The following is a 23929-nucleotide window of genomic DNA, read 5'->3' as shown; positions in this document are numbered from 1 at the left end:
CTTGCCAAGGGAAAACCCTGCCCAATGGAAAGACCACCATTCAAGTCTATAACACTCAGGTGCTGGAGCATCAGTGCTGGGCATTGACACCACCCTGACCCTGCCTACCATCCTATTCCCCAGCTAGAGGGCTTGAAGTTGTCATTTCCTGGAGGATGGAAGACTTGGGCTGACCTGAACCCGAACACCAAGCATACTTGCAACATCACCATGCACTCAGAGTACATGTGACATCACCCTGGCATCACTCAGCACTTGCCACCACCCAAGCACCCCATCCCTGAGTCCTTACGGCTGTGGGCCCCTAAGAGCTTGGCCTATCCATCATAGTCACAGCAAGCTTCCAGCCTGGAAGGAGGCTGGTACCCACGGGGCCTGGTGTAAGCCAAGTCCAGGCAGATGTGGCTGTGCACACGGCTACAGTCGGCCTATAGGCCAGGTGGGTCAGATGCGCACTCCTGGAGCATCCTGGCTGGTCCAGAAGCCTACCCTCTTCTGTACTTCCCAGGCAGGTCCAAGTATAGCATATGGGCTACCCTGGGCAGAACCACATGGGCGGACTGGGCCTCCCTGACACACACGGAGCCAATCTTCCTCTGCCCAGGAGGGAGAGAGACAGGGAAGGAACTTGTTGGCACAGGAGACACTGATGCCAACAGCTCCTCCCTCCCAGGCATTCTCTCCTTGCAGCTGAGACTAGTAGTTGCCCTTCCGTTAGGTGATGTCCCCAGGCTGAGATAACCTAATAATCCCTGCCCTGGTCACACAGGGAATGTGACAGGCTCAAGGACATAGGGCGAGCGAGGGGAAGTGCCGGGCAGTGGGACCTCTGCGCCCACAGGGATTTGCCAACCCAAGGGTGCCCATAGCCATCCCAGCTCCCCTATGGCTGTGTAGGGAGCAGGAAACAGCCCAGGAACCATTCTTGCAGCACCCATGGGAGCCAGCAGGCATTTCATGCTAACATTAACTAATGTGGTATCTGCTGGCCCCACAACCCCCCAAGCTGAAATAGCACCTGCTTTTAGACAGGGCAGAGGCTCTGGGATCCATAGAGTTGAGGGAAGGCCGGGTTCCTCATGGGACAGGACTGAACACACCCAGCAGCCCCTCGTACCTGGTGCCATAGCCTGGGCAGCGCACACACACAGCTGCGTACTTGCTCAGAAAGGGCTGCACATACTCCCTGCCCTGGTCCTCAATAGCTGGGTCTGGCAGCTGCCTGGAAGGAAAGAGGAGGGGTCACCATTGCCTCCACCCACCCAACCTGCAGCCTCTCCTGATGTCCTCAAAGCCTGCGGTGTCTAAGGAGCCCACCAGCTTCATGAAGTGGTTGGGGAATCCATGAGGACTGTTCTGTGCACTTTCCTGATGAAGGCCTCAAATCTCAGTCCAATTTTTTATTCAGGACTCCATCACTGAGCCCCGGCTGCCAGATAGTGATTGCCGGGCCAGTCCCCCTTCCAGAACCACCAGGAGCCTTCCCTAGGACCCAGGGACATGAGCACCTGTGAGCTGAGCACTGGGGAAGGCTCTGATGAATCTGCAAATGTCAGGGGTCCATCTAGTCAGAGCTGTACAGGGCCACCCACAGGAAGGACAGAAGCCATCTCCCGGAGCAAACTCACCTTCCTGTCTTGGTGAGGTTTGAGTGGTTGGGGTGCTAGGGGTGGGGGCCTGGCTGAGGGAGTCACTGGCCCCACACACTCCCTGCCTACTCCAAGAGGTACCCCACGGGCATCCCTCCATGTGACAGGAGCCCATTCAAGCCCTGTGGCTTACCAGCCACTGAAGCTGGTGCTGGGACCACAGCTGTCAATCTAGGCAGCCAGGACCCCATTTCAGGCCAGAGGGGATGGCAGACAGTGACCAAGGGCCACGTGGACTTGCAGCTGAGCATAGGATGCTGGGCCAGCCCAAGTAGGACTTTCCTGAGGGGCGGCTGTGCTGAAGCAGAAGGAGCGTGGTTTGTGGTTTGGAGAAGAGAGGGAGAGTAAGCAAGGGGCCAGGAGGGTCCCAGGAGAGAACAGTGGGAGGCAGCCCGTGGAGGCTCCTCTGAGGGGCTACGGGGGCATCTGGGCAGGATAGTGGCCTGGCCTGAGTATGGGCCACATTACTGAATGGAAGGAAGGTAGCTTGCCAGCACCTTTGACCCCCAGCTGATGGCCAAGACACACCAGAGGGTGGTGTCCCTAGGGCAGGTGCCCTGTGCAGAGGCCACTGAAGTGCCTAAAGGAAGTCAGGTCAGGGGCAACTTTCCCCCAGGCAATTCCTGGGACAGGCATGTCTGTGCCACAGCACTGATAGGACAGCATGTTGAAAGGACAGTTAACCTGATGACATACCCCTAGGTCGTCTGCTTGTTTCTGTGGTTTCTGAACTACCGGGGAGCTTTCTACAATCTCCCAGTAGCTGTGTGCGGACGTGGCGAACCTCCAGCTACTCTCTGTCCCACAAAGGCCTGCATCAAGCCTCTAAGAGCACTGAGCTTCCAAGTGCACTGGCCCAGGAGGGGAGCAGGTAGGAGAGGAGCAAAAAACAGTGTGTCCGTACAGGCTACCCCAGGGTGAGGAACGTGTCCCAGTCCCTTCCATGAGCCTCCCAGGACAGGAGAGTCTGCCTGACTCTATGTCCAGGGCTAGGGCAGAAGAGGGATGCTCTGATTGCCCCAGCTGGACCTGCCCACTCACGCCTCATCATTGTTGAGCACGTGCAGGAGCTGGGCGATGAGGGCATCCTTGGGCAGCTCCTGGCTCCGCTCCACGGCCTCCAGGAAGAGCTGCTTTCCAAAGCACAGCTTCCTCCAGGGTGTCTCCAGCAGTGCATTGCTTAGTCCATAGGTCCCTGCAGAAAGGGGGATACTCCAGCCGGTGCAGAGACCTCACTGTCTGAATTCAGGGTAAACTCCCACCCACCCACCTACCCACCCTGGGCAAGGGGCCAAGAGTATGGTCCGGGGGTACTGAGGCCAGGCCACCCCATACTCTAGCACCTTCTCTATGTGTATTTCTGACCCGTCTGTGTGGCAAGGAGTGGAGAACTCAACACAGCAGGGCATTCACAGGAGACCTTGAGGCACAGGTGTCAAGGGGCCTTGATAGGCAGAATAATAGGGAATAGACAACCTAAATTCCGACTGGGCACAGGCAAGGGGATACTCAAGAAGGAACCATCTCCCCATCTCACCGCCATCTCTAAGCTGGAAAAAGCTGCAAGGTATGGATCCACCTGAGAAGGTCAAGGGTGGGAGAATCAGCAACCTGAGGCCAGAGGGGTACATGCTGGATATGTCAGTGGTTAGGGAGCCTGCCAACATCACAAGAGCCTCACTCAGTGAGAGTGGGCAGGGCCCACCTCTACTCTATACTGGCCAGGACCCTGAAGAGGGAGCCATAGAGTCTCAGCGCTACTTTCTCCGAACAAGTTCTCAGTGGGTTAAAAGAATGTGTGACAAGAAAGAAAAGGGTTTCTCATGTCAAAAAAAGGAGAGGCACGGCCTTGAAGTGAAGAGGCCCCTGGAGCCGCAGGCAGCAGTGGCAGGTGAACTCGGAGTCATGCACCCTGAAAGATGCACTGAGGACAGGGAGCCACAAGCTTTCAGGTGAGGATCTCAACCTAAGTCTGAGGTGGCCATAGCCACCTCCAAGGAAGACAGCCCTGGCTCTGCTGGGCCACCAGGCTGGGTTATCATTGTGCTTTATCCATCAAGAGCAACAAGTTTTTTTTTAATGCGAAAAAAATTAAAAATAAAAAAAAGAACAACTCAATAATAAAAATACAAAGAACCCAATTTTAAAAAATGGGCAAAGGACTAAAGAAGACAGGTAAATGAATTATAAGTACACGAAAAGAGGCTCAGTATCATTTGCCATCAGAGAAACACAAATCGAAACCACCATAAGATACTTCATATCCACTAGGGTGGCTATAATCAAAAAGACAGACAGGGCACCTGGGTGGCTCAGTCAGTTGAGCATCTGACTTCGGCTCAGGTAGTGATCTCACAGTTCATGAGCTCAAGCCCCACATCAGGCTCTCTGCTGTCAGTGTGGAGCCTGCTTCAGATCCTCTGTCTCCCTCTCCCTCTGTTCCTCCCCCACTCATGCTCTGTCTTTCTCTCAAAAATAAACATTAAAAAAAAAAGAATAATAACTGTTGGTGAGGATGTGGAAAAATCGGAAACTCACATGCTGCTAGGGAGAACATAAATGGTGCAGCTACTTTGGAAAACAGTTTGGCAGCTCCCAAAAGAGGCTACACAGGGGCCTTACCACCCAGAAATTCCATTCCTAGGTATAAAAACAAGAAAGGTGAAAACACGGGTCCCCACAAAAACTTGTAACAAGTGTTCACGGCAGCATTACCCACAAGAGCCAAAAGGTGAAAGCAACCTGAGTGTCCATCAACCAGATGAATGGAGAAACAACATATAGAATATCTGGGCAACGGAATTAGTATTCAGCTGTAAAAAGGAATGAATCCTTAATTCATGCTACAACATGGATGGACATTGAAAACATGATGGTATGAAAGAAGCCAGTCACAAAAGGCCACATATTGTATGATTGCATTTATATGAAATACCTAAAACAAGCAGATCTACAGAGACAGAAAGTAGCTTAGTGGGGGACGCCTGGGTGGCTTAGTTGGTTAAACACCCGACTTTGGCCCAGGTCATGATCTCGCAGTCTGTGAGTCTGGGCCCCACATGAGGCTCAACACTGACAGTGTGGAGCCTACTTGGGATTCTCTGTCTCTCTCTCTCTCTCAAAATATAAATAAACTTAAAAAAAAAAGAAAGAAAGAAAGAGGGGTGCCTGGGTGGCTCAGTCGGTTGAGCATCCGACATCAGCTCAGGTCATGATCTCACAGTTAGTGAGTTTGAGCCCCGCATTGGGCTCTGTGCTGACAGCTCAGAGCCTGGAGCCGCTTTGGATTCTGCGTCTCCCTAGAACTGAGGGGTAGGAAGAGTGGGGGGTAAATGCTAATGGGGATGGGGGTTTCCCTTTAGGGTGATGAAAATGTGACAGAATTCAATAGCAGTTCAACAGCAGGTGTGATAATTGCACACCTTTGAGAATAGACTCAAACCTACTGAATGGTACAGTTAAAATGAGTAAATTATATGATACATGAATTATATCTCAACAAAGCTTCTATTTACATTTTTTTGATGTTTATTTATGTTTTGAGGGCGGGGGAACAGGGTGTGAGCGGGGGAGGGGCAGAGAGAGAAGGAGACACAGAATCTGAAGCAGGCTCCAGGCTCTGAGCTGTCAGCACAGTGCCTGACGCGGAGCTCGAACTCATGGAACATGAGATCATGACCTGAGCTGAAGTCGGATGCCCAATGGACTGAGCTACCCAGGCGCCCCAACAAAGCTGCTATTCAAAAAAAGTGACACGGATCAGGCAAGGTCAAGCTCAAGGAAACAACATGATGTATTTGAAATGATTTCCCTCCCTCCCTCTATCCCATCCTTCCTTTCTTGAGCAGAAAACAAGCATCTCCAGTCACAGAATCTCAAGTACTGATAAACTGAGGGAGGGCATCACAGGGGTGTTTTCCAGATGCTTCCACAAAGGCCTCTGAGCCAATGCATAGAATTGTAAGAGGGGCCTGTGTAAGAAAGGTAAGAGGGGCCTGTGTCCTTTTTTGCCTCTTAGTTTTTGATTCTCTCTGGCAGTTAAGAGCTCAGTGCTAGGGAAGGCTTAAGCTGTGGGCAGGTGGCCTTGGCTGTAGGCAGCCTGACATGTGGACTCTGGGGCCGTAAGATACACAAACAGCAGAAGAGCATAGTCCCAGGAGAGAAATGTGACAGGGACCCAGGCTCTGAAAAGTATACAGGTGTCCCTATAGAAGCAGCCCCCACTTTGTCACCATCCACCAGAGGAGGCTTACCTGGTTCCAGGACGACAGGCTCAGGCTCCCCCCGGTTTCCATAGTAGCAAACGACATCTCCCTTCTCTGTGCTGTAGACAGGAGGAGAGAGAGGGTCAGAAGGGAGCCATGGGGGGTTCTGATCTCTTACTGCCTGGCAATCCCCACGGCCCCATTCCCAGCACAGGGACAATGGCTCGCCATAGCCAGGGCAGGAGCTAGTCAGGGCTCCAGCCTCTCAGGGGCCTCTCAGGTAGGCGCTTTGAGTCTCCTGGCTCCTGACTCCCGGCCCACTGCAGGGACCAATGGCTTGGGAGCAGCCTGGGAGGGACAGCATCTAAAAGACCCTCCTGCCTCATTGAATGCTCCCGTGGCATGGGTACTTGCAGGCTCATGTGTCGATAACTGCTCTGTACCCATAAACACCGGTCACCACCCACACAGCTCATCTCTGGATACCTCCAGACAGAGAGGGATGCCCCAGGGTAACAGAGGCTTCAGAACAAAGCATCAAAGATCACATTTGCCTACTTTCATGCACTGCATGTACATTTAAAAATAGTTCAAAATGCTCAGAGCTGAAAATGTTCCCACTCCTACTAAATACCATAGCAAATCTTCCTACTAAGACTTAGAATTGCCTTCTCTGCAAACTGGAGAAGGACTCTTCCTGGCCTGTGAGCCGCCCTCCTGGAGGCACGGAGACCACCACACATGGGACCTGAGCCTTCAAGATGAACAATCGCAAAGACCAGGTGGGGCTACCGGGGAGTTCCACCGGCAATGCCCACTCTGGCCCCACATGGCTTCACATTCTGCTCCTCTTCTTCCTCCCCACAGCTGCTGGCTCATTTCTTAAGCTATCTGGCTAATGACTTCAGGAATTTTGTTTGTAGGCAAAAACCTAGAAAGCATGAAGACCCATGGATTGGACACCAACTCTCCCCATGCCTAGTTAGGGACCAGCTATGATGATGATGGGATTCTTTTCTTCTCGGCCCTGACTTCTTCCCGGCACCTATCGCCAGGGCTGCTTGGTTACCACTGACTCCCTCTGGCCTCTGCCCTGCACACCTGGCACTCGGGAATAACCCGCTGGGTTCCCCTGGCTGCCACCCGTCCTTGAGGGCTGTGTCTAGGGAGATATGGTCCAACCCTATGGCCCCAGGAGCCAGGAGAGCTGTTCAGGCACTGATGGGCCCAAGTCCTACCTATAGGAGCCACCTGCCCATGCATGCATCCACTCAGAGCACAGGGCCCTCATCACCCAGCCACTTGACATGGCTGCTGAGCACCAAGTCCTGCTGGGTTACTGGTCTCCCAGACTGGATCAGATGTACACAGAACGACAGATAGGCAAAGTGGTCCCTGTACAGGGGGAGCATGGAGGGCAAGGGAACAAGTGTCTGTGCCAGCACCCACCTCCTCCCATGGACACTTCAGCCTCCACATCAATGCGACTATCCACGCGGCAGGTGTGTGTCCACATGCAGTGGACAATTAAGGCACAGTGGGCCTAGGGCTCCTTGTAGAAGGAAACAGGCTCAGGACAGGCATCTGGTCATTGGCAAACCATGGGGCACTGACCACCTACCCTGATGGAAACTGACGACCTCCACTGACCTCTGGGGCATTGGCAGCAGGGGCACACAAGGAGAGGGCAGCAGGGAGGGAGAATGTGAGAGATGGATGCCCACTTCACCGAAGGGCAAAATACACAAAACGCCTACAGTTCCTGGGCCACATCTCTGAAGCACAAGTCCTGTGGAAGGGAGCACAGGACACCCTACCCACCTTGTCGGGCTGTTCCCACAAATGCCTGAATCCTCCAGCAGCTCTGCAAGGCCTACTCAGAGAAATGCACATGGGCCCTGGGGCATCAGAGGTGGGAACACCCAGCCAGGGCCTCTCCACATTGGCCATCCTTCGTGGCTGTGACATTACCACTCCCCCACCTGACGTGATCTGCCTTATACACCAAGACTGTCAATAGCGTCTACTCTTCTGTCTGCACATTTGTCTGCACGCTTGTAGACAGGGCCAGGCGGGAGACTGGCACCTAACATGCAACCCCAGCCATCCCCCTGCTTCTGCCTGCCATCTGACCGCCAGCCCTAGGCACGGGCTCTGGGATCCCCCCCGCCAGGGACATGGGTCCCGCATGACTCCTGCTAACCTGCACCAAACACCAACAATTACTTCACCACAAAGCTCAGTGTCCGCAGTGGGAAGTGGACCACAGGCAGTGCCCGCTTCTCAACTGACACTCAGCAAATGCTGCTGACCAATAGGCCCTGGGCTACGGGCAGCCCTGTGGAGGTCCAGAGCAGGGTAGCTGGTGTCTGAGCTAATACAGGGTTGTGGCCAGGGTCCAGGCATGGGAGTCACAGAGATAAACACACTCTGAGAAGCCAGGCTACAGCCACTGGCGGCCCAGAAACACAGATGCTACCGGCTGGTGTCCAGTGGCACCACGGCCGTGCGTGCAGTGCTTCTTCCCAACCTGGTGCCCACCTGATGGGATGTGACTACTGTCTCCAGAGGCACCTGGACCCCCCAGCCAGGTGCCCAGAGAAGCACCACAAGACCCCAGCCCTATGTCACTCCAGCAGGGGTCTTAGCCATGTCAGCTGCCTGTCGGAGCTCAGCCACATCAGGTGTACACAGGGTGGTGGCTGTGAGGACGTGCCAAGTGTTGCACATGAAGGGCTCAGCACATCCCCCAAACAGCCAGGCAGGTAACTGCTGGCTGCTGCACCTCTGTGTGCCTCACGTGGACCTGGCAACATCCCCAAATGCCACTTTCCCACATGGCCCAGGCCCTCTGCTGGGTTCCAGCAGCCAGACTCCTAACTCTCAGCCAGCACAGGCACCCCTGAGGCTCCAGGCCCGTGCTTCCTTGGGGACCCTTCCACCTGCCTCTGCTCCTTGCCTACTTGTCTGACTCCAAGTAGGGAAAGACTTGCCCCAAACGCCTGTACAGGCGAGTGTCCATGTCCTCCGGTGACAGGGCCCGTGGGCAGCTGGGACAGCTTTGTTGCCCCTTGACAACTCCAGACAGGCCGAGGGAGCTATCCATTGAGTGCCTTGCAGAACCTGAAATGAGCTGTGCTGCAGGCTCAGACACGCCTCCCTGGAGAAGCCGCCATGAGGCTCCAGTGCTCAGCAGCACCCGACCACACCGTGGTGCCGGGCTCCACACCAGTCAGCGGTGCTTGGACCTTCCTTCTCTAGCCTGGGACGCTTCTGCCACCAGAGAGCAGGGCATGTGAGGGGCAGCGCCAAAACAGGGGACTCCTTCGCCACAGACATGGGAAGACCTCATGCCTGGAGATGCCCACTGGAGTCATGCTACAGCTGTCGTGCAGGAGCTGGTGGCCCTCACGGCACCACAGAAAGCCCGAGCTCTGTTCGTTGAGTCCCCATGATAGTCGGTTGGTCCTCGGGACCCTCACCATGTCCAACAGGAGCAATGTCCCTGGGGAGGCCACCACAGTACCCCAAGCTTAGTGGCAGGGTGGGAACCCCACTTCCTGTCAAGCCCATGACCCAGCTCTGTGGCAGCACCCAGTGGGTTGCCATCCCCCTCCCAGCAGACCCACCTCAGGTCAGCTGCTATGAGGTTAAAGCCGTTGTACAGGTGGCCCTCCGCAGAGACCTTCTTCAAGTAGGACAAGCTGTCCATGTCTGTAGTCAGAAAGTGGGTCACAAGTTCACCTGTGGGTAGGGGACAGACACACGTGGCCAAGGCAGCAGGGCTGAGTCCCTCTTCATGGGGAGACTGACATGGGGCTGGTACGAGCTAAACACCACCATGCCAGCCATGTCTCGTTGACCTAGCAGCTAAGGAGGTCTGCATCAAGAACTCTGTTTTTGTTGGGTTTTAATTTTTTTTTTCTTCAATTATACCCCCTAATGAAGTACAGCATGAGGGAAAAAAATCTTCCGTGGGAACAATGTATGTCTTCCAAGGGGGTATTGCTCTGCAAACATTTGACAGGTGGGGAACAATGACGACAGTCAGAAGTGACACTTTGGTTGGGGCACAAATGTGGAGAGTGTTCCCTGAGAGGGGCAAACCCTATCTGTGCAGGTGGGTGCTGCGTGGGCCGGGCAGCAGGTGGTTCCCACAGTAATGGCAGCCAGTGGGCCTCAGGACCAGAAACACCCCTCTTCCCCTTCTTCCACCTCCTGTGTCTACATGTGCCCAAGGAAAGCCCACCCCCTGCCCTGCCCGCTCCACCACTGCCCCATGGTACCTCGGCCCCGGGCATCCCGGTCCTGCCGTGGTTGCAGGTAGTTGGTGAGCGCGGCCAGCTTCCCCCGTGTGCTAATGCCCAGCCACGTGCCTCCTTCCTTGCCTTCCTCCATGTCAAGTCCTGTGACAGATGACGGTGTCACCACCAGTAGCACTTACCACAGCCCTGTCCCTATGTCCTAGGGAGACACATAATCAGTCCAGCAGTCCTAGCTATGGGACAGGGGCTTGAACTCCTCATTGCAAGACAGCCCCAAAGCCCACAGGGCACATGAGAGAGACTCTGCCCCCTAGGATGACATCTGATACCCACAGGAGTCCCTGAAAGCTTGCAGTAAAACCTGGCACATGCAGAATGCATGCTGGTGCCTGGACCGGCATTGGGCTGGGAGCACGGTGTCAGCTCTGTCCTAGAAACGGCACCATGCCCCAATCCCACACCCTGGATCAGGTGCAGGGCCACTGGCTGTCCTCTCCCAGTAGGACACACAGGTCCTTAGGGTGGGTACTTCACTAGGAGTCCGGGGTATATCCAGGCCCACCTGTGAGCTTCATCCCCACCCCACAGGCCCAGGCCATGGTTAGTACTCCAAGGGGCCTCGCCACAGGGTCAGTGAGGCCCTTAAAGCCACAGGAAAGCATCTTACTAGACTAGAGGATCATTTTAGTTGAAGATTGGGGTAAAAGCAACTAAGTCATTAAAATGTCATTTTTATAATAATAAGTTATAACAATAAAAGAAATAAGAAATATAAAGATCAGAAAGGAAGAAGTAAAACTGTCTGTTTATAGACAGCAGGATAACATATAAAGAAAATCCAAAAGGAATCTACCCCCTCAACCAAAAAAAAATTTATATTTACATAGATATAGATATAGATGTACAGATATAGGTGATAGAGATAGAGATAGAGATATATAGATATATAGATATATAGATATATAGATATATAGGTATATAGGTATATAGATATAGATATAGATATAGATATAGATATAATCTAGGGGGCGCCTGGCTGGCTCAGTTGGAAGAGCTTATGACTCTTGATCTCAGGGTCCTGAATTCAAGCTCTACTTTGGGTGTAGAGATTAAAAAAAAATAATAATAAATTAATTTTTAAAAATCTACAAGAACTAGTAAGTAAACAGTAGCAAAATCAGAAAATGAAAATTTAATAATACCATTTACAATAGCACTAAACCAAACCAAACCAAAAAGTAGGAAAACATTTAAAGAAAAATGTGTAACACCTAAAGACTAAAAACCACAGAGCAGCGCTGAGAGAAGTCAAGCAGCTCTAATTAAGAGAGAAAAATATGTCCTGTTCTTCAACCAAAGACTCAATATTAGTAAGATGACAGTTCTCTCCAAATGACTAAAAGAGTGAACAGAACTGAAATTCAAATTCCAGCAAGCTTTTTGTTTTATAGAAATTACTACACTGACTCTAAAATTTATGTGCATACACAAAGAAGTCAGGATGGATAAAGAAGTTCTGAGATAGAACAAAGCCGGAGGACTTAATCCTGCCTAATTTCAAAACTTGCTTAAAAACCTGCAGTAATCAAGACAGTGTGGCGTTGGCATCAAGACAGAGGAACAGATCAATGGGACATGAGAGAGTCTAGAATAGACCCACACACATGTGTTCAACCAAGTTGCCCTAGGAATGCAACAGGGGAAAGAGTATCTATTCAATAAATAAGACTAGAAGAACTGGGGAGATGTAGTAGGAGATAGGAACCTCAAACCCTACCTCACACCATGTACGAAAATGTAAGATGGGGCACCTGAGTGGCTCAGTTGGTTAAGCGTCTGAATCTCGATTTCGGATCAGGTCATGATCTCAGGGTAGTGAGATAGAGCCCCGTGTTGGGTTCCATGTTGAGCCTGGAGCCTGGTTGGGACTCTCTTTCTCCCTTTCTCTCTGCCCCTTCCATACGCGCGTGCACGTGCTCTTTCTCTCTCTCAAGATAAATAAATAAGCATTAAAAAAAAGTGCCATCAGGGCCTCATCCCCCTCGTCCCCCCCCCCCACTACAGCCTCCCAATCATGCCCTGCAACAGCGACATGCACAGACTGCCCCATCCCCATGACCCCCTCCCATTCCATCCTAGCCCAAGAATGGCCAGCACGGTACTGGCCAGGCCCGTAGGTTCCCCTCAGAACCTCATCACATAGCCCCTCAGGCCTGCCCCTTCACTTCTGGGAGAGCCGTGGTTGGCCCAGCTGAGGACCCCACACACAAGCCACCCCCTTCACACAGATTACTGTCCTGCGGTGCCTAGAGCTTACATACAGGGGTCTCCTTGCCAGTCCCAGCCCACCCCTCAGTTCACATGTCTCCTGTGCAGCTTCTGATGAGGCCAATACACAGTCCAGAGCCCCAGCCTCTTCTCCCTCTTGCACTCAGTGAGTGGAGCCTCCTTCACAGACTCACAACAACTTTCCCCACCACCTGCCAGACTTCCTGTCCACAACACTGCCCTTCCTTAGTCTCCCCACTCCTGTCCTCCCACACGGCACCAGGACGATCCAGCCTGGGCAGGGTTTTCCTCACACAACCACCTGACCAGTCTACACAGGAGGCCTTCCATAGAAGTTCCACAGTCAAGCTTTTAAAAAATTTTTTAAGGTTTTTAAAACTTTTAAAGTTTTTGTTTTGTTTTGTTTTGTTTATTTACTTATTTTGAGAGAGAGAAGGAGACAGAGAATCCTAAGCAGGCTTTGGGTTGTCAGCCATGAGCCCATTGTAGGGCTCAAATTCATGAACTGTGAGATCATGACCTGAGCCAAAGAGTCGGATGCTTAACCAACTGAGCCAACCCAAGTGCTCCCAGTCGAGCTTTTAGCTACCGCAGGCAAAGCAGGGCACACACAGCCTCCCCAGGCCTCTGAGGCCACCCACTCAGCCCACTGGGCACCTGAGCATCCCTGTCAGCTCTGCCAGGCTCTCTTGTGCTTCCCTGATGCCTGGCTTACAGACAGATGGACCCCTGGCCTGGCCAACACCTGTCCACATCTTTCTAAGTAGACCCCTGCCTGCCCCATGGGCAGGAACTGCACTCTAAGGGACTCAGGGAGGCTGCCACCTGGACTGGCAGGAGACATGACTGTTACCTCCACGACAACTCCTCAGGCAGTTCCCATCTGAATATGACCCAACCAAGCCTCTACTCCCCAAATTCAGGCCAGTTCTGGAGCAAGGGGTGCTGGTGTGTAAACAGAAATGAGTGCAGGTGTGGGGCACCTGGGTGGCTCAGTCAGTTAAGCGTCCTACCTCGGCTCAGGTCATGATCTCATGGTTCGTGAGTTTGAGCCTCATATCAGGCTCTGTGCTGACAGCTCGGAGCCTGGAGCCTGCTTCAAATTCTGTGTCTCCCTCAATCTCTGCCCCTATCCCGCGTGCACACACACACTCTCTCTTTCTCTCTCAAAAATGAAAAAACATTAAAAAATTTAAAAAACAAAAAACAAAAAACAAAAACATGGAGGCATAAGTGCAGTCATACAAGCACACACACACAACTATGATGCTTCATAGAGTGATCGAGTGTGAACCTGCATTTCATACACACCCAACCATATGCCCACAGTGAAAAGATGAATCCAAATAAAACCAACTGATCCTTCCAGCTACTTTTGTGGGAATCCACAACACATGAAACCACGTGGACAGTGCTGGGTAAACAGTTCTGGGGCTGCTTGCCCCGATGCTGGCCTCAGACCCCAAACTGGGAGCTTGCCCCATGAGTGTCCACTTACTCATTCCACATTTATACTCAGAAGCAGCACCAGGAACAGATAAAACCACTTGGGGGCGCCTACTTTCTGCCATGTTGTGGCCACCCCCCTGGGAGGAAAAACTCACCACTGAGAACCTCATTGTTGTTCCCCCAGAAGTCTGCTAACTTGGATGGTCTGTGGTAAAATTCATCCCTGTTGGCCGCCAAGATGAGCCTGAAAGAGAAAGGATGACTAAGGGTCTCAGGGGAAAACAGAAAAGCCATGTTTTATTTCTCCTGTTACCAAAGAATTCGCCTCAGTAGCAACATAGGCAAGTCCTAGTGAGGACAGGAAACCTCAGGAGACAAAGGTCAGTGATGGCACCAGATAGGGCTGTTTCCTAGGGAGCCTCTGGCCAAGACTGTGCCCCAGGGCCCTGCCAAAGAAACAAGCAGATGCTGGGTGAAGGTACGTATCCCATCCCACCCTGCATATTCCTACCCACCCAAAAAGGGCCACAAGATCAGGGCCTACGCGGGGGAGGGCTCTGAGCAGCTGGCACCAAGCATGTCCCAGGTGCTCAGGTGGCAGAGGTACTCCCCCTCTGTCCATGTGTTCCTTCCCCTGAGGCCACCCCCAGTGAGCCCGTGAACTTCCTGGAAGTGTAAGCATGCCTCTCAGAAGGGCCCTGGGGACGCGTGTAGCCGGCAGCCAAGCGCAGGAACTCTGGAAGCTGCTGTCCTGTGTTCTGGGGTGTTTGGGGAAAGGAAGCTCATAACGTAAGGATTTCCGCGTTTCTCTAGATTTTTGCATTATGAATCAAACAAGTATTTTGTGGGCAAGTAGAAAAGATGTCCGTGTTTTCAAAAGAGTTCTAGTTCTAGTTTCAAAAGTTTCTAGTCAGCTTTGCCATTTAAAATATAATAAGGCCATAGACAGTGACTGAATGGAAGGGGTCCACCCCTGCTACATCCATGAGACCTCTGGGTCTAGGAAGTGACTGCCAAAGGGTCCTGAACACCTTGGGCAGGTGCACAGAGGACGTGGAGCCAGGAGCTATGGCTTGGCAGCCTGTGGCCATGCTGGGGTTAATATGTGGTCAGATCCTAAAAAGTTTCCAAAAATAATTTTTGATTTTAATCTTAGATTTTTATGAACATTTGCTTGTGGTGAAATGTGAGTTAACAAAGAAGTTCATAAAACTGAAAGTGAAACTGGCACTGGCACCACAGCCCAGGACCACAGATGTGCCTTCATCCTGTGCACAGAGGGTGAGCACCCAACTCTGCACCTCCACAAGCACCAACATGGCCAAGGACTATGGATGGCCATCAAACCCTCTGGGTCTGCCCTGGGAGTCTCACCACCTTAAAGACACCTGTCTGGCCTGCGATAGCTCTCTATCCCGACACAGTGGTCCAGGTCTCAGGGATAGGCCCCTGCGGGGGGGAGGTCACTGTCCCTGATACGAACCCCAGCCACCCATAGAACAATCTTCTGTAGCTCCACGTGCCAGACCCCAGCCCCTGGCTGAGGCAGTCAGCCTTAGGGAGAAGCCAGCTGGGCCCAGACCCCTGCCTCCTGCCACATCTACTCTGTCCCTTTCTTCTGCGACTGAATTTCAGATCCAACCTGGCTGGCACTGCTCCCACAGGTTGCTTCTGTGGGCCGGGCATCCCACCAACCCCTGTGGGTGGAGGTTGTTTCTTGTGGTCAGGAAACAGTGTTCTCCTTCAGACACCCAGCACCCCTCCTCTGCTCACTCATCCCGATACCTGTGGGGAGAGGGGGCTGCAGAGGCCAGGAGGCTGGGAGGCCAGGAAGGCAGCACCTGAATTAAGACTGGTGATGTTGGCTTCTGGTTCTGATTCTTACATAAGTCTCCAGAAAAGGAAAAATTGAGGGGAAAAAAAAAAAAAAAGCTGACTGAGCAGAACCTTCTGTCCTATGATTCTCAATTCCTATTTTTAAACATGGAGCAGTGACATGCATTTGTTATTAACTAGAAATATTAACTGCTGGGTTATTTTTGTCGCAAGAGTCGCTATTTAGCTGAATTTCTAGTGGTTTGCTGGGGATTTCATTAAATACCTAATTCGGAAACATGTGGGTGTGATGAGTACCCACATCAAGGCTCCAAGTAAGAGAAAGTATTCCCTCACTCACCACTTCTGGGTACTTCAATACCAATAAAAGTCTATCTGTGCCATAGCACCCAGGGGCAGGGCATAGGCCAACCACAGTCAGGGGCTCTGAGGACAGCAAGTCACCCATGGCTTTGTTTTGTTCTAATAACTGAAACTGCTAATTATTCATCACCAACGGGCACTCCTCACCCTGCTACTGAGGGTGTCTGTGCATCACCTGGGTGTGGGTCTGTGCCCCATCTGGGAGGTGGGTCTGTGTCCCACCTGAGGGGGTAAGTCTGCGCACTATCTGGGGGAGTGAGTCTACACACCATCTGGGGGGATGAGTCTGTGTATCATCTGGGGTTAGTGTGCACCATCTGGGATGATGGAGTCGGCTCACCATCTTGAAGGGGGGGTGTCTGTGCACCATCTGGGATGGTAGAGTCTACACACCATCTGGGGGGTGAGTCAGTGCACCATCTGGGGGAGGGGTGTGTACCATCTGGGGGATGAGTTGTGCACCTCTAGAAGCTGAGTCAGTATACCATCTGGGGTGGGCCTATGCACCATCTGGTGGCGGGGGGTGAGTCTGTGCACCATTTGGGGACAGTTTAGTGTCAGGTAGCAGTTGCATGGGCCCATGGCCTAGTGATGTCACCAGCAGTGACATGGAAGCCCCCAGAAGGATGTGACAGCTCACCCAGCAGCCCCTACAGTCTGGAGCCAATAAAGGGAATTAGCTCTGGAGTCTAAACAAACATTTTGATAAAGATGGTGGTTAGGTGATAGCCAGGACGGTGTTACCTGATCAGGAGTGTACTGGTTTTCTATGTGGCCTAACAAATTGCCAAACATTGCGGCTTAGAGCAACACCTACTTCTTATCTTAGTCTGCAGTCAGGAGTGCAGGCCAGGCTGTGCTGGGTACTCTGCTCAGGGCCCCCTGAGGTGGCACTCGAGGTGCCGACTGGCAGGGTCTCACTGAGACTTGGCATCCTCCTTACGTTCCTGAGGTTACTGCAGAATTCCCATCCTTGGCTGGGGTCACACTCAACTCCTGGAGGCCACCCCTGGTTCCCAGCTGTGGGCCCCTCCAAGCATGGCAGCTAACCTCTTCAGGAGGGGCCTGGTCCCACTTGGGGGCTCTCCTGACTGGGTCAGACCCATCCAGGATCGCTCTCATTTGATGAACTCCAAGTCAACTGATTAGGGACTTGTATTACATTGGCAAAATCCCTTCACATTTAGCCCCATGGTCCCACACACAACTACGAGAACAGATGACACAGGTATGTACGCAGGGGCAGAAATCTTGGTGGCCATCAGCCTGCCACAAGGGTTATGGGAGCTCCCATTTTACTTTGTATAGCTTGTAGGGTATGACTTTTTTTTGAAAGAGGATATACCCCTTTACAATCAGGGAAATAACTGGAATCCCATGGGAATACAGCTGCCTCTATGGAGTAAGGTCACTTGGGACCCTGGGGCAAGGCTGCAGCCCACACAAAACTTCTAAGTCAGCATCTTATAGGCTGCTAACATAATTTCTTATCTGTTATGCTCCCTGCTGGAGTGCTGCAGATATTGGTACTAAAATTAAAAACAAGCAGAACCAACAGGCACTCAGACAGTCCTCACACTGGGTAACTGTCACCAAAAAATGGAGGTTCTAAGTGGCAGGTAACAACAGGCATGGAAGGCAGAGGCTGGGACCACCCAGGGGAATCACACCCCTGGGCAGGGGTCATGATGCACCATGTCGGGGTGACCCCAGGAGAGAGTGACACTCAAGGAGCCCACCTTTCCAGGGCCAGCTCAGCACCAAGAAGACAGACAGGAAGGCCCAAGGGCTCTTGGAGGGTCATGCCAGGGAAGTGCCTGGAGGGGAGGGACCAGTGGAATGTGACATGGGGATGGCTGCCACCTCTGGAGGGATGGGCATCCCCAACAGCGAGATGCAGTGACATGGCGGATGGGAGGTGTAGACCCGTGGGATCCATGACACCAGGGCCCAGCCCAGTATCAGGCCTGGAGATGTTCTGCAGAAGGTGCCATGCTCACATTCACTCCCTGAGCACGTGCTGCGCTGGCTCCCCCCTCCCTTCCTGGGCCCCCTGAGTGCCACTCAGCAACAGACTATAACTGCTACATCTGGGCAGACAGATCACAAGATACATGCTGTGCAATGGGCCACACTTTCTCTTGTGGGAAAACAGAGGATATGATGCTTGAATGAGGCCCAAGAGAAGAAGAGATGCTTCAGGAGCCACATCTTTCACAACAGGCCAGCAAAGTGGCAACATCGCTGGGTCAGTCCTAGGAGGGCATGACAGGGACAGGCTCGTCTTCCAGAGACTGACTTCTGGGAAGCCAAAAAACACATTCCCATGAGATCAGCATCTGGCAACGGCAGAGCCATGGATGACACTGCCCATAGCATCAAAAGTGAGGATGTTTCAGTCTTTTCTGTAGGGCAGAGAGGAAACGTTTAAGTTAATATTTACATATGCAGTTGACCGCTGAATACAGGGGTTAGAGGCATCAACTTCCCTCCCTGCACAGTCAAAAATCCACATATAACTTTCGACTCCACCAAAACTTGACTACTACTGGCCTACTGTTCACCACAAACCTCACCAATTATGTAAACAGTTGATTCACACATATTTTATATGCTATGTGTATTACATACCATATTCTTAGTATAAAGTAAGCTACCGAAAATAAAGGAGCACACGACTCTTGATCTAGGGGCAATAAGTTCGAGTCCCACATTGGGTATAGAGATTACTTTAAAAAAAAAAAAATTAAAATCTTAAGGGCACCTGGGTGGCTCAGTAGGTTAAGTATCCGACTTTGGCTCAGGTCATGATCTCGCAGTTTGTGAGTTCAAGCTCCGCGTCAGGCTCTGTGCTGACAGCTCAGAGCCTGGAGCCTGTTTCGGATTCTGTGTCTCCCTCTCTCTCTCTGCCCCTCCCCCACTCATGCTCTGTCTCTCTCAAAAATAAATAAACATTAAAAAAATTTTTTTTCAATTAAGAATCTTAAAAATATTTATAAGGAACAGAAAATACATTTACAGTACTGTACTTTAAAAAATCTGCATGTAAGTAGACCTACACAGTTCAAATCCATGTTGTTTAAAGGTCAACTTTATATGGCAATGATGGCCACCATTCCAGCTATGAAAGTCCCCTTTGGGGCACCTGAGTGGCTCAGTCAGTTGAACATCTGATTTCAGCTCAGGTCATGATCTCCCAGTTCATAAGATCGAGCCCCATGCTGGGCTCTGCACTGACAGCATGGATCCTGCTTCTCTCTCCCCCCTCTCTGCCCCTCCCCCGCTCATGCACACTTTCTCTCAAAATAAATAAATAAATATTTTTTTAAAAAAGTCCCCTCTACAATCATCTGACCTTGGAGCAACACTGACTTCAGGGATGAGCGTAACCCACAAATAAAAACAGGTACTTCCCATTACACTGAGGGTCAAGAGGCTACTGAACACGTGATGATATTGAGGGCGCCCAAGAGAGCGCATGGAGCACAGGGTCTTCAATGGGTCCCAGCCCTGTGCACCAGCTTTATGGGCAGTAGAGTCCAAGTGGATGGTGGCACTAGCACCTGGCTTGTCTGGCTTGGCGCAAAAGGACTTGGTCTGGACAGCACTCAATGATGACACACTGTGAAGACATAACTCTGCCACCAAACAGGACACGGGCTGACATGGCTTGGGAAGCCTATTGCATGGCCATCAAAGATACTTGAGGTAATCAGTTGGGCAGTTCTTCAGAAAGTCAAATACAGACTTGCCATATGATCCAGCAATTCTGCTTCTGGGTACATACACAAAAAAATGGAAAGCAAGACTCGAACAGACACTTGAACGCTAATCTTCACGGCAGCGTTACAGCCAAGAAGTGAAAATAGTCCAAGTGTCCATCAATGGATGAATGGATAAAAATACAGTCCATGCATACAATGGGCTGTTACTCACCCGTAAGAAGGAAGGAGATTCTGACAATACTACACCAGGGATGGACCTTGAGGACACTATGCCACGTCAAACAAGCCAGTCACAAAAAAATATTATGATTCCACTAATGAGGTCCCCAGAATAGTCCAGGTCATAGAGACAGAAATTAGAACTGTGGTTGTTAGGAGCTGGTGGGAACAATGGAAAGTTAGTGTTCAGTGGAGACAGAGTTTCATTTGGGGACAATGAAGAGTTCTGGAGATGGACGGTGGGGATGCTTGCACAATAATGTGAATGTGCTTAATGCCACTGTGCTGGACACTTGTAAATGGTTAGAACAGCACGCACTCCCATTCCTGCCAGTTAATAGATGGGGGTAAGATGAAGACACAGCAGCGGATGTTAAGGCGGCAGGCAGAGGCTGGTGCATCCCAGGCCAGGACAGGGATGGCTAAAGCAGGAGGGAGCCCAAGTAAGGGGCAATGGGGCAGGCCCTGCTGGCCCAGATGGCTCCTGGCAGCACTGCATAGCCAGGATCTCCCCATCACGCTGATGGCCCCAGAGCCTGGCCTGCTCCCCATTTCACTGCAGGCACCGGGAGCCCCTCTGTAATCTCTGATGAGCCTAGGCTCGGCTCACCAGGTGTCTCTTCACTGGCCCTGCTGCAGTGTACCTCCCGAGGCAGCCTCCTCCTTGCTCCTCCCATCCTTTTCTCACATCACAAATGTACAGAAGCGCAGATACCAAGGGCCTGCAGCCCACCCATTCTCATGGGCCAGACAGCCCCACAGCAAGAACAGGACCAGCCACCAGAAGCCCCTCTTGCCCTCCCACAACAGGGAAAACACCAAGTGTATTTGGTCAGTCACCAGAGGTGGCATATATAGTTTTTGGCTTAGAGCTTTGAAATACACTGGAGAGAAACACTGAGGCCATCTTGAATCACAACCCATGAATCACTATAAGGAGAGGTCTTAGCAGTGATGCACAGGTCCTGAGCGAAAGCAAGAGACCTCCTTCCTCCTCCCACACTTGCAGGAGATTGGAGGTAACCTTCAGAAACAGCATATCTAGTGAGGCTGCCCCTAAATCTAGAAGTAATGATATAGCCAGCAACAGACTCAGTAACTGTCAGACTGCTATCAAAATGTGTGAGAAATTCTGCATTTGTCAGGTGGAAGGAGAGTCATTTTATCAGTGTGTAAGAGTTCATGTGAGCATAGAAGGGCACACATGAAACCTCAGTAGCAAGGGGGTAGATTGTGTCAGTTATCCATTTATTATGTCTCAGCCCCAAATTTGCCCTTCATTTTCTCCTCATGATAAAGGAGCTGAACTTTGTGGCTAGTATCATATTAGGTTTTATCAGTAGAGGGCACTGGAGAGACACCGCAGGTGGAGAGGCTTCTTTTCCTGGATGCAATGTGCTTCCTCAGGACATTCCCGCAACATGTGTGGCTTCCCTAAGATCAGTCCAGATACACTTGTGGCTTCCCGCATGCACCCAGTGGCCAGCGCCTTCCCCCAGCATCCTCTTGCAACAGTTGCCAGCACCCTAGAGGGCAGACTCCAAGCAAGTTCTGCTGCCCGTGGCACCCCAGAGATTACTTTGTTATCTAGTGCGCCATGGCTGTGCCCCCAGCAAGGTCTGAATCTCAGCCTGGGGGCGAGGACAGGGCTCTGCCCAGGGTATTCCAATCCTGTTACAGTTAATAATTCTGTCTATTACACTTCCCTGCTTAAATCACTGCACCTGGATCCCACCCACTGCATCCTGACTCATACAGCTCATGCTGCTGGGGGCTAATCAGGGTCAGCTCCAGGACTCTGGCCTGGCCCCTCTGTCCACTCCTCTGCATGAAGGAAACACTGGACACTCTTCATTCCCCAGCCCCTGGCCTGGAATGAGTTTCATTAAGCACAGTTAGGCAGCATGGTGTCTGTGTAATTCTGCATGGTGACTCAAATCTGAGAAGTTAGTCAAAATCGTTCAAATAATTCCTGGTACAGATTTTAAAACAATGAACACTTCCCAGGCAATTGTACTAGTGATCAGTTTCGAATGTCACTTTTGGCTGTGGGCTACCTCTCAGCCTCAGCCTGGATAAACTTGGATGGATTTCCACTGGGGTGACCTGGGAGATGGAGGGGCACCATCCAGAGCCCAGGGTCATGGGGAGGAGCAGGGAGAACTGGATCACGTCTCGCCCCTCTCTGGCCTCAGTTCCCCACCTCCTCTGCTGGTCCCCCAGCTTCCCCCCCCCCCCCCCCCATCCTCATTCTCCAGCTCAGGACTGACAGACCCTACGTGTTAGCACCAGCACCCACACTTCCCACTGGCAACACAGACCAGCCAGTCCAAACTGGGCTCTTAGTCATCATCATGCCAGCTCTGTTGCCCCTGGTGCCCCTACAGAGACCACAGAACTGCACTCCCACCTGGACCCCATTGCTCCTCTGTCCTGCTTGCACAGTGACTGTTAGCAAAGTCTCAGCACCTCTGCACGTCAGTTCAGAGCTCCTACCAGCAAGGGGTATTCTCTGCTGTGCCCCACACTGAGTGACCACTGTTGGACAGGCCAGGCCCAGGCTGTAGAGCCAGTCCCTACACAGGCACTATGCCAAACAGAGGACAGAAGACACAGAGCAAGGGGGTTACCTGTAAGCATTTTTGGAAACAGGGCGAGGATCAAACTTAAAGAAGATGATGCACATGGGTCCCTGAGAGCAGCTTTGTTCACACGGGGCCACACAGTCTGCGAAAAAAGGAAAAAAAAAATGCATTGAGTAAATGGCAGACAACAGAACACTGCCCCCTCCCGAACCTGCAATGCTCCCTGGCCCAGAACAGAACCACCTCTGTGATATCCCTGACCCTCACCGACATGGCAGAACCACGTGCCAGACACTGTGACACTCACCAGCACTACATAACCATCTCCTTAAATGTTCACACATATCAGCACAGGCCAGACTGTCCCCTGATGCCTACAATGCTCACTGGCCCTTGACACACCACAGGAGAGTGGCCATGGCAGCAAGAACAAGAACCACGTGGGGGGGGGGGGGAGGTGGGGGCAGCAGGTGGGTACCCTCCCACACCACACCTGAGTGGCTTTGTGGTTTGCTCCATGCCCACCACCCAGATTGATCCATCCTAGCCCCTGGAAATGGCACCAATTCCAGCCCCCCAGCCCCTCAAGGCAGGGCTGTATCATATCTAACCGGCCTGGGGATGCTCTGCAGCAGTGACCACAGCAGGCCCTCAGCACATGCCCTCATGACAGCACATACAGAGCCAGGGGACCCAGAGGACCCAGAGGACCCTGCACACCCATGTAAGCAGGTGCAGACAAGAGGCAAAGCACATGTGCTAGTGATATGGACATGCATCCAGGTGCTGGGGAGTGGGGACTCAGTGCATACCTTTGCACACACAGGCCCTGTGCCTGGGGACCTCTAGGACCAGCAGGTCTTTTCCCAAACGAAGTTGAGAACAGAGATGAGATCCTGAGGCCACTGACCTGGGATGAGGTGACTTTGAGGGTCTCTAGTCCTGTATGTGTGCATGAGCCAGGGCACCACTCCAGGGCACAGCCAGCTCCTACAGCCATGAAATGGATAGCAAAGAGGCTGCATAGATGCCCTGACCAAAAAGATGCCTCCAAAAGAACCTCACGGGCAAGTATGTGCATGTATGTGAGGCCTGAAGGTCTGTGCACATGTGTAAGTATAAGGACATGTCTGTGTATGTGTGCACATGTGGGCTTCTGCACGTCTGCATGTGTGTGTGTGACTGTGTGCATGTGTGTGTCTAGAGGAGGCAACTGAGCTCCAAGCACGTTAGCCTGGGGTGCCCTAGGATTGGGGAGGGTCTGTGCAGTAGCCTGTCCCCCAAGAGTATTAAGCACACAGTGCCTACCAGAGCAAGGTCTGGGCTCTGCCCTGGGTGGGAGAG

General features: G+C 52.0%; 1 protein-coding gene across 5 annotated transcripts in view; it reads right to left on the bottom strand.

Annotated features, from left to right (window-relative positions):
* TANGO2 (transport and golgi organization 2 homolog) overlaps nt 1-23929 on the bottom strand; it is a 36370-nt gene that overhangs the window by 1502 nt on the left and 10939 nt on the right. For 2 of the 5 annotated variants that reach the window (XM_049620594.1, XM_049620592.1), the window contains exons 2-9: nt 22631-22727; nt 14013-14101; nt 10141-10260; nt 9484-9598; nt 5903-5973; nt 3187-3228; nt 2691-2844; nt 1118-1222 (exon numbers count right to left, since the gene is read on the bottom strand). In XM_049620594.1, the coding sequence (XP_049476551.1) occupies nt 1118-1222; nt 2691-2844; nt 3187-3228; nt 5903-5973; nt 9484-9598; nt 10141-10260; nt 14013-14101; nt 22631-22686 (752 nt within the window). In that variant the 5' untranslated portion in view covers nt 22687-22727. Of the gene's footprint in view, nt 1-1117; nt 1223-2690; nt 2845-3186; nt 3229-5902; nt 5974-9483; nt 9599-10140; nt 10319-14012; nt 14102-22630; nt 22728-23929 lie in introns of those variants that run through there. The other 3 variants (XM_049620595.1, XM_049620593.1, XM_049620597.1) reach the window with 3 other exon arrangements.

This window comes from Panthera uncia (assembly GCF_023721935.1).
Source record: "Panthera uncia isolate 11264 chromosome D3 unlocalized genomic scaffold, Puncia_PCG_1.0 HiC_scaffold_8, whole genome shotgun sequence".
NCBI classification, from domain to species: Eukaryota; Metazoa; Chordata; class Mammalia; order Carnivora; family Felidae; genus Panthera; species Panthera uncia.
Note: the sequence above shows the minus strand (reverse complement) of the source record. Positions and strands in the feature narration are given on the sequence as shown.